The sequence below is a fragment of the Protopterus annectens genome, chromosome 9.part0 (assembly GCF_019279795.1).
Source record: "Protopterus annectens isolate FY-2018-M chromosome 9.part0, PAN1.0, whole genome shotgun sequence".
NCBI lineage: Eukaryota > Metazoa > Chordata > Ceratodontiformes > Protopteridae > Protopterus > Protopterus annectens.
The window spans coordinates 118437309-118451791 of NC_056743.1; the positions used below are offsets into that span (position 1 = coordinate 118437309).

Below are 14483 nucleotides of genomic sequence, written 5' to 3' on the forward strand. Positions count from 1 at the left end.
AAATCCAAGGCAATTTTAATATTACTCTAATTCACTTAAAAATTAATAGAACAACAGGTCTTGCATGAACATGCAGTTTTCTGAACAGTATTAAACTGTAATTTTTGCTTTCATTGTCTGACTGTAGTCCTTAGTAATTTATCAGAAAACTGTACAAGGGTAAGGGCAAAAATATGAGGTGCACTTTGGGACAGTCTGCACAATAAGGGACAGTTTAGGTCCGACTTGCTATCATACCTCTCAACTGTCCAGATCTTCAAAGAATATCCAGATTTTTTACTCTTATTTTTGGTTCATTCCTCTTAAAATTTGTGGCTTTCTGGCAAATCCGTGGGAAGATCTGAGGATTGAAGTCACTAAATAATGGCATACATTTGAGTTTCAGACTTCAAATCCTTCAGAAAACATATGTTAAAACAAACCAGGTTACTCTAGCAATTTTCTAAGTTTATAAGAGCAATATTTAAAATATGTCCCTATTTTTGGGCCTTTGTCCCCTATTTTGTTGGGCTTTGTCCATATTTCTTACACTAAGAGGTTGAGAGGTACATTGCTATATCCGCTTGGAGAATTCAAGTTTTATTAACCAATAAGACTTAGAATGTAGCACATGCTCAGTTTAACAGACATCATTTTCCCAGATAGAATAAGCACCTCCCCTCCATTTTCCAGTGTTTGTTTTCTCACCAAGGTAAAGGAAAGCAAGCTAAAATAGACAGCAAGAAACACAGTACTACCTAAACAGAAGGCTGGAGGGTGAGTAGTTGACAGGCACCATTCTCTGAATATAACAGAATAGAATAGCATGGCAAATAAATTTGATATCTGCACAGGGAAAATTCAATCTTTATCAACTGACGGACATAGTCTCTAGCTAATCCTTTTGAGATGCTTGACAACAACATCTAGGTTTTGCCTAGCTCCCAAGGGAAGTTGCCGTTCCTCACTGTTCTTGATTTGAAGCTTACTGTCACCCCTTTGAGAAGGTCCAAGTGGGCTGCATGATGCTAAATGGCCAGCCTACAAGATGTGTCACCATATACAGGCAGAGACCAAGAAGACAGGGATGTACAGTAGACGATAGTGTGGTCCTCATGATTCAGAACACACACAAGGCATCCCAAGGAGTTAGACTGAAGAACAACAATCCAAAAAAAAAAAGCCAGCAAGAAGCTGTTCCGAGTCCTAGCAGATAAGGTCATATCAAGCCTCAAGACAAAAGAGACTCAAGATCCTGCTGCATCCTAGCAAAGGGGACTGTGGTTGCTAAGGTTAATTTTAATGTGATATAACTACAAAGAGCAGTGATTAAATTACCAAAATCTGTCCCCAGCAGCACCTTGCCCATATGTCAGTTCAGCCAAGGACAAGCTCTCCTTTGGAGATTGTGTTTCTTGAAAATGGACATCAGCCATCTTCCCATGATCAAACATTCAGTGAGTGTAATGAAGTAATGATTAACCTGAAAAACCTACTGTAAGGCGGGGTAGTGAGACAAAGACCAACAAAAAGACACCTAAATGCTGCTTTATTCCACTGTCATCTGTATGCAATAGTCCACTGGAAGGTTCCATGTGAGTCATCTCCCCAAAGAAAGCCAAGGTAGGAACATCTGTAATTAATGCATGAGAGCAAGCAGTGTACATGACTCTAGTGATAGAGTAAAAAGTGTTATCTTGATTGAGGATGCATGAGCAACTGACAAACTGCATTGCCCAAGTAAAGATCTTGCAGGGATACTATTCCATCTGTTGTCTCCATTGATCTTAAGAAATGACTAAGAATATGCACTTCAGCAATATAGAAACGAAGATGGAAATTACCTAAGATCCATGCAAACTGTATTAAGCATGGCCATGGGCAGTCCTGCTGGAGAAGGCATGAATGAAGCTAATAATGACTGGATCAGTTCTGCATCAGGAGACTGTACTAACATAACTTTCAACAGTAACCATTCCAGAAATGGAATTATTAAAATAAAACTGACTTCACAGCTGCTAGCAGAAACAGAAAGGTTCAGCAATGCCAAAAATTGATGAAGGCAAAATGTCCATCCCAAAAGCAACTCTGGACAAATGCAACCATTCTCACATGTCTGATAAACATGAAGAATATAATGACTGAGCCAGAGGACTAATGAAAGGTCTTAGTGTGCCAGAGGTTCCACGTAACTGCCACCATTGGTCAACCATGGAAGCTTTGAAACCCCACGACCAAACAGATTGAATGACACACAGGGTAGTGGCTTAGCCTTCAGAATGTGCAGTGTTTGGGATGGGGAACAGAGTTTCCTCTCTGAAGTAGCAGTGATTCTTGTGCACATACCAAGGAGAGCTGCCTGTGTCAGTGGATACGCTCTCACTCCTACCAGCTGACTGCATTGTTTTCTATTATCTTTTTCCAAGCTTCTCTAGAGGAACATAAACAACATAGTTTCATTTGTGAGAAGTTACAAGATGAATCATCTTCCCATGCAGCTAATTCTTTAGATTACTACTTATCACTGCAAGTGTTGTTTTCAGTATAGTTACTGAGATATAACATTTCATAGCAACCATCAGAATAGCCGAGCCATTTCTCAACAAGCAGAAAACTGCCAGTAAGGGTAATGTTAATTACCCTTACTGGCAGTAAGGGTAATGTTAATTTTAGTGCAGGCAATTTTCTACCATGATTAAAGAGCATGACTATGAAAGCTTAGAAACACTTTGCTTTTAAAATTAAAAGAAGTGTTTGGGTCAGTCTTACCCATAGGCTCACAGGTTCGTACTAGGCTAATGGCCCTGGAGCCTTTACAAGTCTAGCCCATGGAAGTGCCTTGGCATCATGCCACCATTAGTTCCTGGTGCCTCTATCAAGTAGAGCCACTGGAGTGATCCCCAGGGTGAACTTTCTATTTCTCATACACTCGTCAAGACTTCTCTTGAAAAGGGCCAGTGAGGTGCTCTGCTTGACATGTATGAGAAGCCTATTCCAGAGCATGGGCAGTGTGTTCTAATGGCCTAGTGAAATATAATACAAATGCCAGATAAAGTACGTATTTACTTCAAAGTGACCACCGATACTTAAACTTAATATCTTTAGTGATAGTGTACTTTTGTGGCATTACACAATCACACTGTCAGCAACCACAGTTTTTAAATATGTTCTTTTTAAAACATTGTGAGACTTTAGGGATCTAGAGAATCTGTGGAAAGCTCTGCTAAAAGCTAATTTCAACATCTGTCACTTGCCAAATTAGAGTTCTGGTTAGTGTGTTTAGCACCACTGAATCATTATCACTCATTTCAGCTTCGGAGTCATTGGTTGATTTCCACTTAGGCTCAGTTGGGACATGGAAGCTTTAATTCATAAATGACAGGTTCCCTCAAACAGCAGACAACACTAGATGAAATTACCATAGCACTTGTAGTTTGTCACACCTGCCAGTGTGCCATTATTTTAACAGTAATTTGTGTTGCTTTTTTGGCCATTTCTGATTATCCTTGGTATCGTATGCAGACAGCATCTTACTTATTTCATGCACACCATGACTAATGGCTCTGACTGCTCAACATGGAGCACCAAAGATGAAAAACCTTAGTTCAACAGTTCATTTTCCAGCCTTGTGTTTTTTGTCACAGCTGTTACCATGCTAATATAATTCTGTAACTCCTGGTCATAATGCTTGGCCTTGTCGTGTTCAGGGAGAACAGCCTTTTGGAAAACTGCAGGCATTTCAGCTTCTAGGCAAATGCAGTAGTGGGTGAGGACTAAATGCATTTTTCATTGTGGTTGTTGTGTGGAGACCATATCATATAGTTTAGAAGAGTTATAACTGCAGAAAACCAAGTATCTTACAAAGCATAATGATTATTTTCAGACATAACATACTAGGTAGCGCAAAATGAGTGATTATGACCTCTTCCTCCTAGCTGAAGTATGTAGGTTTTATTCTTGACCCCCTGCTCGCTGTCTGCATTACACTACCATGTAGGCAGTATCATATACCTAATTTACAACATTTAGTGTTACCTTAGTGACAGGAAAAGATTGCATAGATCACCAACATTAATGTATAATGTACCAGACAAACTAAAGGAATATATTCTTTAGGTTAATGGAAACAAACACGAGTTCTTCAAAACTAGAACCCTGTCAGTTCTATGTGGTGGATAAACTTGAGTTATGTATGTTGAAACACTCTACTTAAGGCACTTAGGTCTCAAAATACATCTCAAGTGAGGCTGAAGTAGGAATGGTAAATTTATTATTGAAAGTTTCTACAAAAACATTTGATGGTACTATAGCCATTGTTGTAGAACAGGCCTTCTTGGAAATTGAAAGGGGTTTGTGGTTTGGTAAAATGATTAAGGTGTTCACTTACAGACACAAAGTTTTGTGTATGATTCTCAAACTGGATAACTAGCTAGGCTTAAAACAGCCTGCAAGATCAGTTAGCCTAGCACTAACCTACGAGCCTGTGTTCAGTCCACGTCTGCGTGTGTGTTCTTGAAGTACTACATTTCCTTCCAGTTCCCAAAATCTACTTTTAAAAAATATTATAATATACATTACATATGGTCCATAAAAGATGAGTTCACTTATCAGGTTAACAAAACAATACATTAATGTATCATTACAATTTTAGGTGACATTTTTGCACAGACACTTTTTATGACTGTATTAGTATAATAAAACCATATGCATTTTGTAGTTTTCCGAAGTATTTGTTAGGTTATATGTGATTACAAAAACCACTTTCTGGATGACTATAAACTGGGGTATCTTACAGCATGTGTTGTACTGTCCATCAGTGAATGCCTGCTTGAGAACCTGGCCTTATAGTTCTGACTACAAAGGCTGCCCATAACTTTACCATCATAGAATATTTTCAGGCAGCTGCATTAAAACATTAAGATCCACATCATGCATGTTCCTAATAAAATAATTCTTCCTGCAGATTGAGGAGCCTCTAAAATACACCAAAACAGATGTTGCTTAAATAAATCCATACCAGAGTCTGAAGCCATAAAATAAACTCCTCATTTGTGACTGTCTGCCTTCTTACTGACTACCCCAAAAGTGTTCTTTCAGGTCTGTTTTAATAGTGATTTCTTTTAACTCAGGATTCTGTTAAACCTCACATTAAAATAATGTATGTTGGCATTTTTTTTCCAAGTGCCTTGTTCAAAATAATGAAGCAAGTATTTAAGGCAGCTGTATTTTAATTCAGTAGTAGTAATATATAGGATGACCCAGTTACATTTCATATATACGGATCTACTTCAGTAGATCAAATATTCGGAAAACTGAAAGTCTAAATAATGAGATGAAAAGACCACAAATTAAAAATACTGAAAGTGTAATATTTCAAAAGTTGTAAGAACAACGCACCTACTGCGCATGCCTGACAACACTCGGATGTAATGAATAGAAATTGCAAACAAAATGGCTACAGTTGATTTTAGATCAAAATGTATATTTTTCAGATTTTCTGAATATCATAGTACAGCGAGAATCAGAAAATTTACTCTCTTCTCCATTGTAGTGCGATCTTTGAGTTGGTATCTATAATTAGCAGGGGGTGTGGTGGGTGCAGGGGGGCTTGCCCCCCTGTAAAAACGTTGAAAACAATATATTTTTAATTTAAATTAAATGTAGTACCTCTTGTTTTGTGTTGTGAGTGATCCCCATTCATAACGTCAGTGTTGTCGGACATGCACACCAGGTTCTTCATTCTTTCAACTTTCGAAATGTTACACTAAGTATTTTTAATTTGCAGTCTTTTTGTTTTGTTAGAGTTTCGGTATTCTGTACATTAGATCTACTGAAGTAGATATTTTTTTTCTGTTGCTTAGTTTGCATCCACTGGTTTTATGAACTCCCAAAACATATACAGTGTTGTGCTTGTCATATTATTACTCGCTGATCAGATCACAGACGTAATTAACTACCTTACAGTCAAAAATGGCAGTCTTTGTCATGGTACAGTGTGTGTTCCTGCAGATGTCCAAATGAATTGTATACTAGAAGTCTGGTAAAGGGAATTGTAAAAGCTGTTACATTTTTAATGTTGGTATAATTTGCGTACTAACTTGAGATATTTCTACCCTATGGAGCCTGTGTTGTTATGAATGAAATACAGAACTGATGCATAATACATTTATTGAACCAAGACTGAGAGTTTTTCAGTATTCTTGACAAGGGCTGTCTTTATCAGGTTTGGAAAGTGCCCAGATTTCTCCCACAAGGAATGTAAAAAGTCTTGAATTGTTTCTTTTGACTGAACTGCATGCTGTACTGTCAGCTTTAGACAATCTCCTCCTCAAAGTAAATGTCTGATATATGCTTCAGGGTCTGTATCAGTAGCACCTGGGTTGCTTTCCTATGTCCCTTTAGGTGTAATCTGATACAATGTGGCTGTCAGTCTTACTGCCAAATATTTTAGTTCTCCAACTCTGTGCTTCCCTGTCCAGTGCTAAACAATAATTCTTTTGGATGTCATGTTTCCATCGGAAGTGACTAGCTGCATGAACGTGTGGTTTTTAGTGCCATGTAGACCCAGTTTATGCATAATGTGATTTAAACAAGGTGAAACTTCGAATAGTCTGCTGCATAACATGGGAAAAGAAACCCCATGAATCAACTCCGGAACTCCGGTCTGCTAATGATTGGCAGTTGATTTTACGTACCGAGTTGCCAGCCCTGATGCACAACCTTCAATGAAGGTATGCCCATTCACGCATTTTTCCAGGCTGAAGACGCTCTAACTGAGAGTCGAACTGGACAGCGTCTTACTGTGAGGCGACAACGCTACAATAAAGCAATAGTAATGGATTTTATTCACCAAACCAAATGTCTAACCTCATGCTGTGATCTCCCATATGCTTTTCTTGGCTATTTAAATGTCCGTTTGTCTGTTTAGCTAGTTACATTTTGTTAACCGGCTTAGTCCCACTAGGCCAACACCATCTTTGCAGGAAAGACCCATAGTGATACTCATACTAACAAAGGGAAATTTGGAGAGGGCACCGAAGAAGTTCCCCTTCACTTTTTGCTAAGTGCCACTACTGCATCTTCTATATCCACCTGAACTGCCACATGACAAGTAGATAGAGCTTTGGTTTAATGTCCCATCCAAAGTGCAGTGCACTCAGGAATGTTGTGTGTCCTTAAGCTGCACTGCAGTGTCAGTACAAAATTAATCTATCTTATTAGAAACAGTGAGGATTAATTCCTTATAGTAACCACGCACTTAAAATCAAGATAAAAGAACTAAATAAAAAATCAAATGTTGTGGCACTACAACCTGAAGTCATTCAGAAAATAACTGTCAGCCTGACTTACCACCATTCAGGGCATGCTGTACACTGTTCTTTCTGTATTTGCTAATGCCCAGTAACTTGTATAGTGGAGTGGAGCAACGCCTTGACCTGATTATAATTTTACAGTGTACAACATCAGTGGCTGCTTGGGCTTTGAAAATCGAAAAGGAAACACTACCGTGCAAACATTCTACTGTAATACATTGAATGAAGTGAGTTCTTCCTTTCTCCACACCATTATCCAGAAATCTAGGTGACGCCATCTTGGAAGAGAATGCAGGCTTGCTTTAAAATCGCCGCATGAAACTTGTAATGCTGATGTAATTTCTTGTTTAAAGTACACCATTTATATTTACTTCGTATCACTCTAAAACGTACTGATTTGTATGTTTACCATACAGACTGAAGCACAGAGCTTTGCCTTTGCATAATTACAGTTTTCAGGCTTGGTCATGGAAATGGTCTTTTTTTTTTAATCGGTAGAAAGGAAATTTAAGATAGACATTGTACAAATGTGCATATTTCATTTCCATCCATGTTACTTTACTGCCTCTTTTATTGACTTTATATCTGCTTTTTTCCTTCCCTACCAAGCTACTTTAATACAAAATTGCTGCCAATACCATAAAACATTAGCAAAGTGTAACACTTAGAAAACCATCTCTTCATATAATACTTCTACAAAACTATCTCTGCAGTCATGTCCTTCAAAACATAATTCTCAACAGTTTTAGCAACAATAAATACAATTTACTATCTGGTTGGAGGTATTAGGACTAATCCCTTTATGCATTGAGAATCATAAAATAAGCAACTAAATGAATGACCTGGCAGCTTTAGAAGCTGAATTTAACATAAGTGGATGTCATGAGGGGCCTGCAACGTTATGACAACTATGTTACTTTGTTTAGGAACAAACAGTGTCACCGCTGCTGGGGTTCAATCTTGGTACAGAGCTTAGATAGGCACCCATTAATCAGTTTATGCTGTTTGTAACTAGATGACAAATTACAGTATGTGAGGCATTCGGGGCAAAACACTCTCTCACCAGTAGCTTTGTAAAAAAGTTTGCCTTACACATGTAACAGTTATGTAGGTACAAGTATGAAGCTTTATTAAGGGGAACCTATAGAATATTGAAGACAAAAATTACTCCTCCCCAAAACTCTTAAGATATTTAATGCCAAAACAGTAACACTGCATTGCTAACCTGTTATTAAATGAAATGACAAGTCTTTGCTTTACTTCCGAAAAACACATTAATGGCAATTATTTTTAACATTAGGGCTACGTTGTGCAGATGAATGTCTTAATCATGTCATGATTTCTTCAGACAAACCAAACTACCTTACTTGTCTACCTACTACCTGTGAGTAAACTAGTCTGGGTTTAGCAATCTGACTTAACTCCTAGTTTGCATTCATTGCATTTAACTGGATTTTCTGTAAAATCTTTGTAACACTGCTTGATATTGTATTTTGGTATCACCAGATTCTCCATTGTGAATGTTGCAAACAAAGGTCATTCCTGTAATAATTATGCCATTGGAACATATTTCTGTTTTACTGTTTAGTAATTTTGGCCTCTGTTCTAAGAATTTGTCAGATTTTAATGAGTGTGAATCAGTAGGTTCAAGGACATTTAGTATAATGGGTCATTAAAAATGGTAAAATAATCATGTTGCAATTGGATGAAGTTGCCCATCCCCAAAGCTGGCTACAGTCTGTGTAACAGCTGTTATACAGCTGTGTGGAATATGAGTTAATACTTGTCAGTGAATGTTGCGCTGTCCACAATGGCAAAAGAGAAACTTTAGTGGCATTGCATATAACAAATTCAGGTGTTGGTGTGTTATGTGTTCATTAGTCACTTCTGCTTTATAGATGGTCCCTACAATTGAGTAAGTACAGCCCCTAAATATAAACCAAGTATCCTGTGATTAATTAGTGGTCATCCTTGGGAACATGGGTTGAATTTGGCTAGGCTTGTAAGGGCCCTGGGGCCGTTAGCCTAGTACCTTCCTATGATCTCACTGGAGGACCAATATGGCAGCTGTAGGAGAATGAGGCGTGAAGTTAGTTGACTTTATTAAGGGTGGGAGGGAAGGGGCAGATGCCTGGGAATGCATGTTCCGTTCAACTTCTTATTGGAGAGACTACAGCCAATGAATGCATTTTCTTAAAATTGGGGGAGGGTGTCTGTGGGCTTACATCAGTCATGGAAATTCATGCCAGTCCTAAGCAATGCCCAGTGCAAGTTCAACATCAGGGTTGTAAATGGGTGCATTAGCACAAGGGCAAAAGTAAAAATCCTGAACTCCCACATGGGTGATAGAATTATTCCTAGTGCACATGTCTGTCACCCCAGGTGAATGAAAGGACCATAGTACACTCATGTCCAGAGCAAAGAATGGGTCAACAGAGTGGCTTGGAAGGATGATCAGTGGTTACAGAGAGGAATGAGAGAAAAATTCAGAACGGTCATCTTCAGTATTTTCAGACTTTTTGGGAAGACTCTTGTTCATTCTTGTCATGATCTTGTTTCCCCTTACCAAGTATGCATCTGTAGTGTCATTTTCAGAGAACACCATCTTGTGACATGCTTACTCCCTTATATTGTGTATGTGTGTGTTTGGGTGTGTGCGCACGTGCACATGTGATGACATTTCCAATAAGAAACTTTTACACTACTTCCAAAGAGGCATGTTCTACTTCTGAATGGATTATTAGAACTTTTTGATACATTAACCTTATTCTCAAACAGTTCTGTAGCTGTTACACTTTGGTGGAAAGAAACCTTATGAAAGAAGAATTTGTATTTTCCATAAGCAAGTTTTTGATTTACTGGCACAGTGGATGACTGCACTTCTGCTAAACCTGTATATCTGTTGTCTCATTAAAGATGTACCTGTCATTTTCCCAAACCTCTGCACAAACTTATCTTCACTGGTGCTGTTCGTAATGTTCTGTGACTTGTTCATCTATTCCCCAAACTCATTATTTGCTGTATGTATTCTCGGCTGGAGTGCCTTCTGTGTGGAGTCTGCATGTCCTCCCTGCGGTCGAGTGATGTTAAAGACATGCAGATAGGTGAGAGCATGAATGGGCATGTCTTCATTGAAAGTTGGGCGTTGGGCTGGCAACTCGGCACCGTAAAATCCACTGCCAACCATGAGGGGACCGGAGTTCCGCTGTGGTGACCCCTAACTGGGAAAAGCCGAAAGTCTATTCTACAGCATACTATTTTTCACAAATTGTTTGTATTATGTACTAAAATGTTGCTTTTAAATTATTAGAGAAATGAAACTTTGAAATTTCAGAGTACAGTTACAACTTTCATGTTTTAGCTAGAACTTAGCAATATGAGTTTGCTGTCTAAACCCTCATGTTCAGGATTACTATTTTGTTCCATAACTGTGTAAAATGATTTACCCATTCAGTCATAAAGAAGTTTAAGAATAGTACATGTGTGTTATCAAGCAATGGCTCTCTGAAGATGGTACTGTCTTGGGCCTTGCCTGTGCCATATAGGTGGCAGTGGGAACAACATCTTTATGAACCATATCAGAACGAGCTTCTAGCCAGCTGTATATGGCAGTCAGTTGCTGCTGGTGTCCAGAGGAGATCATTTACCAGTTCAACAGAAAAGCAGGAAACTAAAGCATGTACTGCATTTTTTTTAAATATTTATCCAGTTTAAGACATTAAGAATATGCTGATTCTGCTAGGATTATAACAATCTGGTTAAACTCGTACATTCTCCATTACAAAATTCTGAACCTTGAAATTAATCTTTATAGTTTTTATTCAGGAGCCAGTAATACCACAGTTGGATTAAATGTTCTGAGTGACACTGTGTACATAATCTTTAAAACTGAATTTTACTTGGAATATCTAAAATGGACATTTTTTAATGAGACTATGTATTTTTACTAGAAATTTAACTGGGTAGTCCCACAAAGTTCATGGCCCATTTTTACAGCACATCTGGGGAGAAGAATATGGTATTTCAGTTTTTGTCAGCCCTGAAGAACATATGAAAGCTACCCACCTCACTGGTTTATGTATATACATACCATTTTTCAAAACACTAAATCTGCTACCCAACTAACTCTGTTGCTGGTACTTGTCTTATTTCGTCCAGTCTATCTATGGATTCCTAGGAGCTAGAAACTTATGGCAAACCAAGTGAGTGAAAACATTGACCAGTCAAGGAATAGCCTCTCTGACACTGACATTTTTTCAATGACACCTGTCAAGTCTACACAGACTTTTTAAATCTCATTTTGTAAGATGACATGCTTGTGTACATTCACAGCACCATGTTGTGCCAAAGCAGTCACCATGCATAAACCAGAGTCCACTCAGTTCATATACAAACCACTGATTACCTAGACCTTCCGTGAAGCCTACAAGTCACTGTATGAATGTGTTTTGACACATTTTGTGGACCTTTACATTCTTATTCCAGTACTCTGACCCAATATGAAAAAAATGCTGGGTTCTGAAAGAAAGAGAGAGGAGTTAAAAGATGATTTTTGAAAACACATGTAAGGCATGACACCTTTGTGCTGACAGAGCGAATGCCAAATAGACCAAGAGGTGGGCCTAGCTGAGAGGGAAGGGTTTTCCTAAAAAGGCAAAAAAGTTATATTATTACTCCAGGAAAGAATAAATAAATATCTAGCTTAGCCATCTCAGAGGTACAGTGGCTGGATTCCCATCTGGGTTGCAAACGGCAGCAGTCTGAGGATGAACTCGGATTAATTGAGAAATGCAGGTATGATTAATGACTGACTATGAACTGCTGCCCTCCAGTGGAACTGACAACTTACATTAGATTCAGAGTACACAAACATGGAAATATGACTAATTTCAGTGTTTTGATGCCAGTGAAGTTGCAGCATGTCCTGCTCCTACAATACAGAGAACTACTTTCTATAGTTTATTAGCATCTTGAAAAATCAGATTCTCTGGCGTATTTACAAGTAAGCCCAATTAGTTTCACTTGCTTTTATTTAAACTTATTGCAGTACTCTTGATTATTTAAACACAATGTCTCTGTTTTCTTAAACAGTACGTATTTTTATAGATGTCATACATTTACACGTTCTCCTAAAGATTAAATGCTGACATCACATTTGTAACTAAACTTTTTTATAGTTCAGTAAATCTGCACAGGTGTCTCTGAAGAGACTAAATCACATTAGGTCCTTTGTTCTGAGGAGCAATTTCAAGAAGTACTAATAAAGTACTGAAATCTCTTTCACACATGTTGACTCTCTGTTGTTCTGGGCTGCTGGATGCCTTAAGGCATGTGTGCTCTAAAAGGATTTTTATGACTTTTGTGAAGTACAATCAGGCTTCTTCAAATACCGCATGTATTCTAATCACAAAGGTGAAAAAAAAGCTCTGTATGAGCAGTGTAATGGCTGCCAAGGCATTCTTTGGTTCAGTCAAATGCCAGCAGCTTCCTACCACTTCTGGGTGTTACTGAGTCACTGCCTGTAAAGGGGGGGGGGGGGCAACAGGTCAATGGACTTTGCCAAACTGACTACATGAGCTTGGAAGGTAGAGGGTGTGCTTCGAAAAATATCTTGGGGTCAAATGGCTGGGGGAAAGCAGAACATCAATAAAACTGGATGGCTACCTAGAACACTGCCTTTGTGGCAGAAATATTTCCTTGAGGGTAGCTGCATAAGCATTGAAAATATTAACCAGCTAATGCAGCTATAATTATGTCTCTGGTATGTTCACATACTGCACCTTTATATCCAATGTTTGCCGTTATGATCACGTGATTAAATATAGAGTGAACTCTATGAGTGGACTGAAAAGCAGCTAAAGATCACCTTGAACAGCAGGTGAATATCCTATATGATAATATAATGACTGCATCTTTATACCCAGTGGCTGTAATTGGGACCAGTCATTTAACACCAAAGTGAAAGGAATGGGAAAACCAACTGATATGAAGAGGAAACCTGTTAAGAAGTTCAGTGAATCCTGCTCGTCAAATCTTTCAGTCACTAAAACCAACCAAACTGGAAGATAACCAACCCTGATGTACTAATACTTTGGTTACACCTTCATATTGAGTTTCCTCTTACTTGGTCGGTTTTATTTGGAAAAAGGATTCAGTGGCAAATCATTTGGATGATTTTCCATCTGTCTTATGTCATGAGTCCACATCCGGCGCATCTAGAAAATCAAAACTCGAGCAATCACTCCTACAGTTAGACTATGAAGCCAAACGTATTTAAAGTTTGCATTTTTAAGATGACATCGCAGCTTAACACAGCCAAACAATACGCAGTGCATCAGAAAAAAAATACTTCAAAAATGTTTAAACAAATAGAAAATGTAATTGTTCTCTCTCTCTCTCTCTCTCTCTCTATATATATATATATATATATCTTAATTAGTATGTATAGCTTAGAAAAATCTAGTTATCTTTACACTGGATAAAGGGCACACACATGCATGCCTGTTTATGGTATATCACATCACTTCCTGAAATGAGACATGGTGTAAACATTAGTCACTTGCACTGCCCAAATAGGGATAATGCATTTCTTTAAGACACATTTACCGCAGGCCTTTGATCACTGACTGCATGAGAGGACAGACTGTACCACTATTCAGACACGACATTGACAGTGCTCTTACCTTTTCTTCCACAGGTGCTATTCTTGTAGGCAGCTGGAAGTTAAATACTGCAGGTGGAGGTGCAGTTGCTGTACCTGCATGGGGAGCAGGTTGTTCTGGAACTGGGTTCTGCTCTTGTTTTACCATAATGGAAGTCAGCTCTGCACCCAATGTCCACAGACCAGTTTCTGGTTCTAAAACGTTGAGAGAAAGAGAGACCATTAAAACACTTTGGAAGATTCTCAGAAGGAACTGCAGTCCCTTGTTTGCAGTCAGCACTTCAGCACCATTCTCATTTTCCAAAGATACATATTAGAAGACGAGCAACTAAAAGATGCTTGTACTGTAAAAATAAACAAATAACAGCAGAGGTCACACTTACCACACATGAAAGGTAGGACAACATAACCATTAAACAAGCATAACTACAGCCACTGCCAGCTCCACTGGCATACAGAGATAAAGGCCCAAGTAGGATCCAGGTGACCCAAGTAGGCCTAGTGGCTCAAGGGCTTTTGGAGCTGGTATG

The 14483-nt window shown here is 38.5% G+C and overlaps 1 protein-coding gene across 2 annotated transcripts in view; it reads right to left on the reverse strand.

Annotated features, from left to right (window-relative positions):
- CREB3L1 (cAMP responsive element binding protein 3 like 1) overlaps positions 1-14483 on the reverse strand; it is a 493540-nt gene that overhangs the window by 162610 nt on the left and 316447 nt on the right. For both annotated transcript variants that reach the window (XM_044082632.1, XM_044082631.1), the window contains exon 3: positions 13976-14148. In XM_044082632.1, the coding sequence (XP_043938567.1) occupies positions 13976-14148 (173 nt within the window). The remainder of the gene's footprint in view (positions 1-13975; positions 14149-14483) is intronic.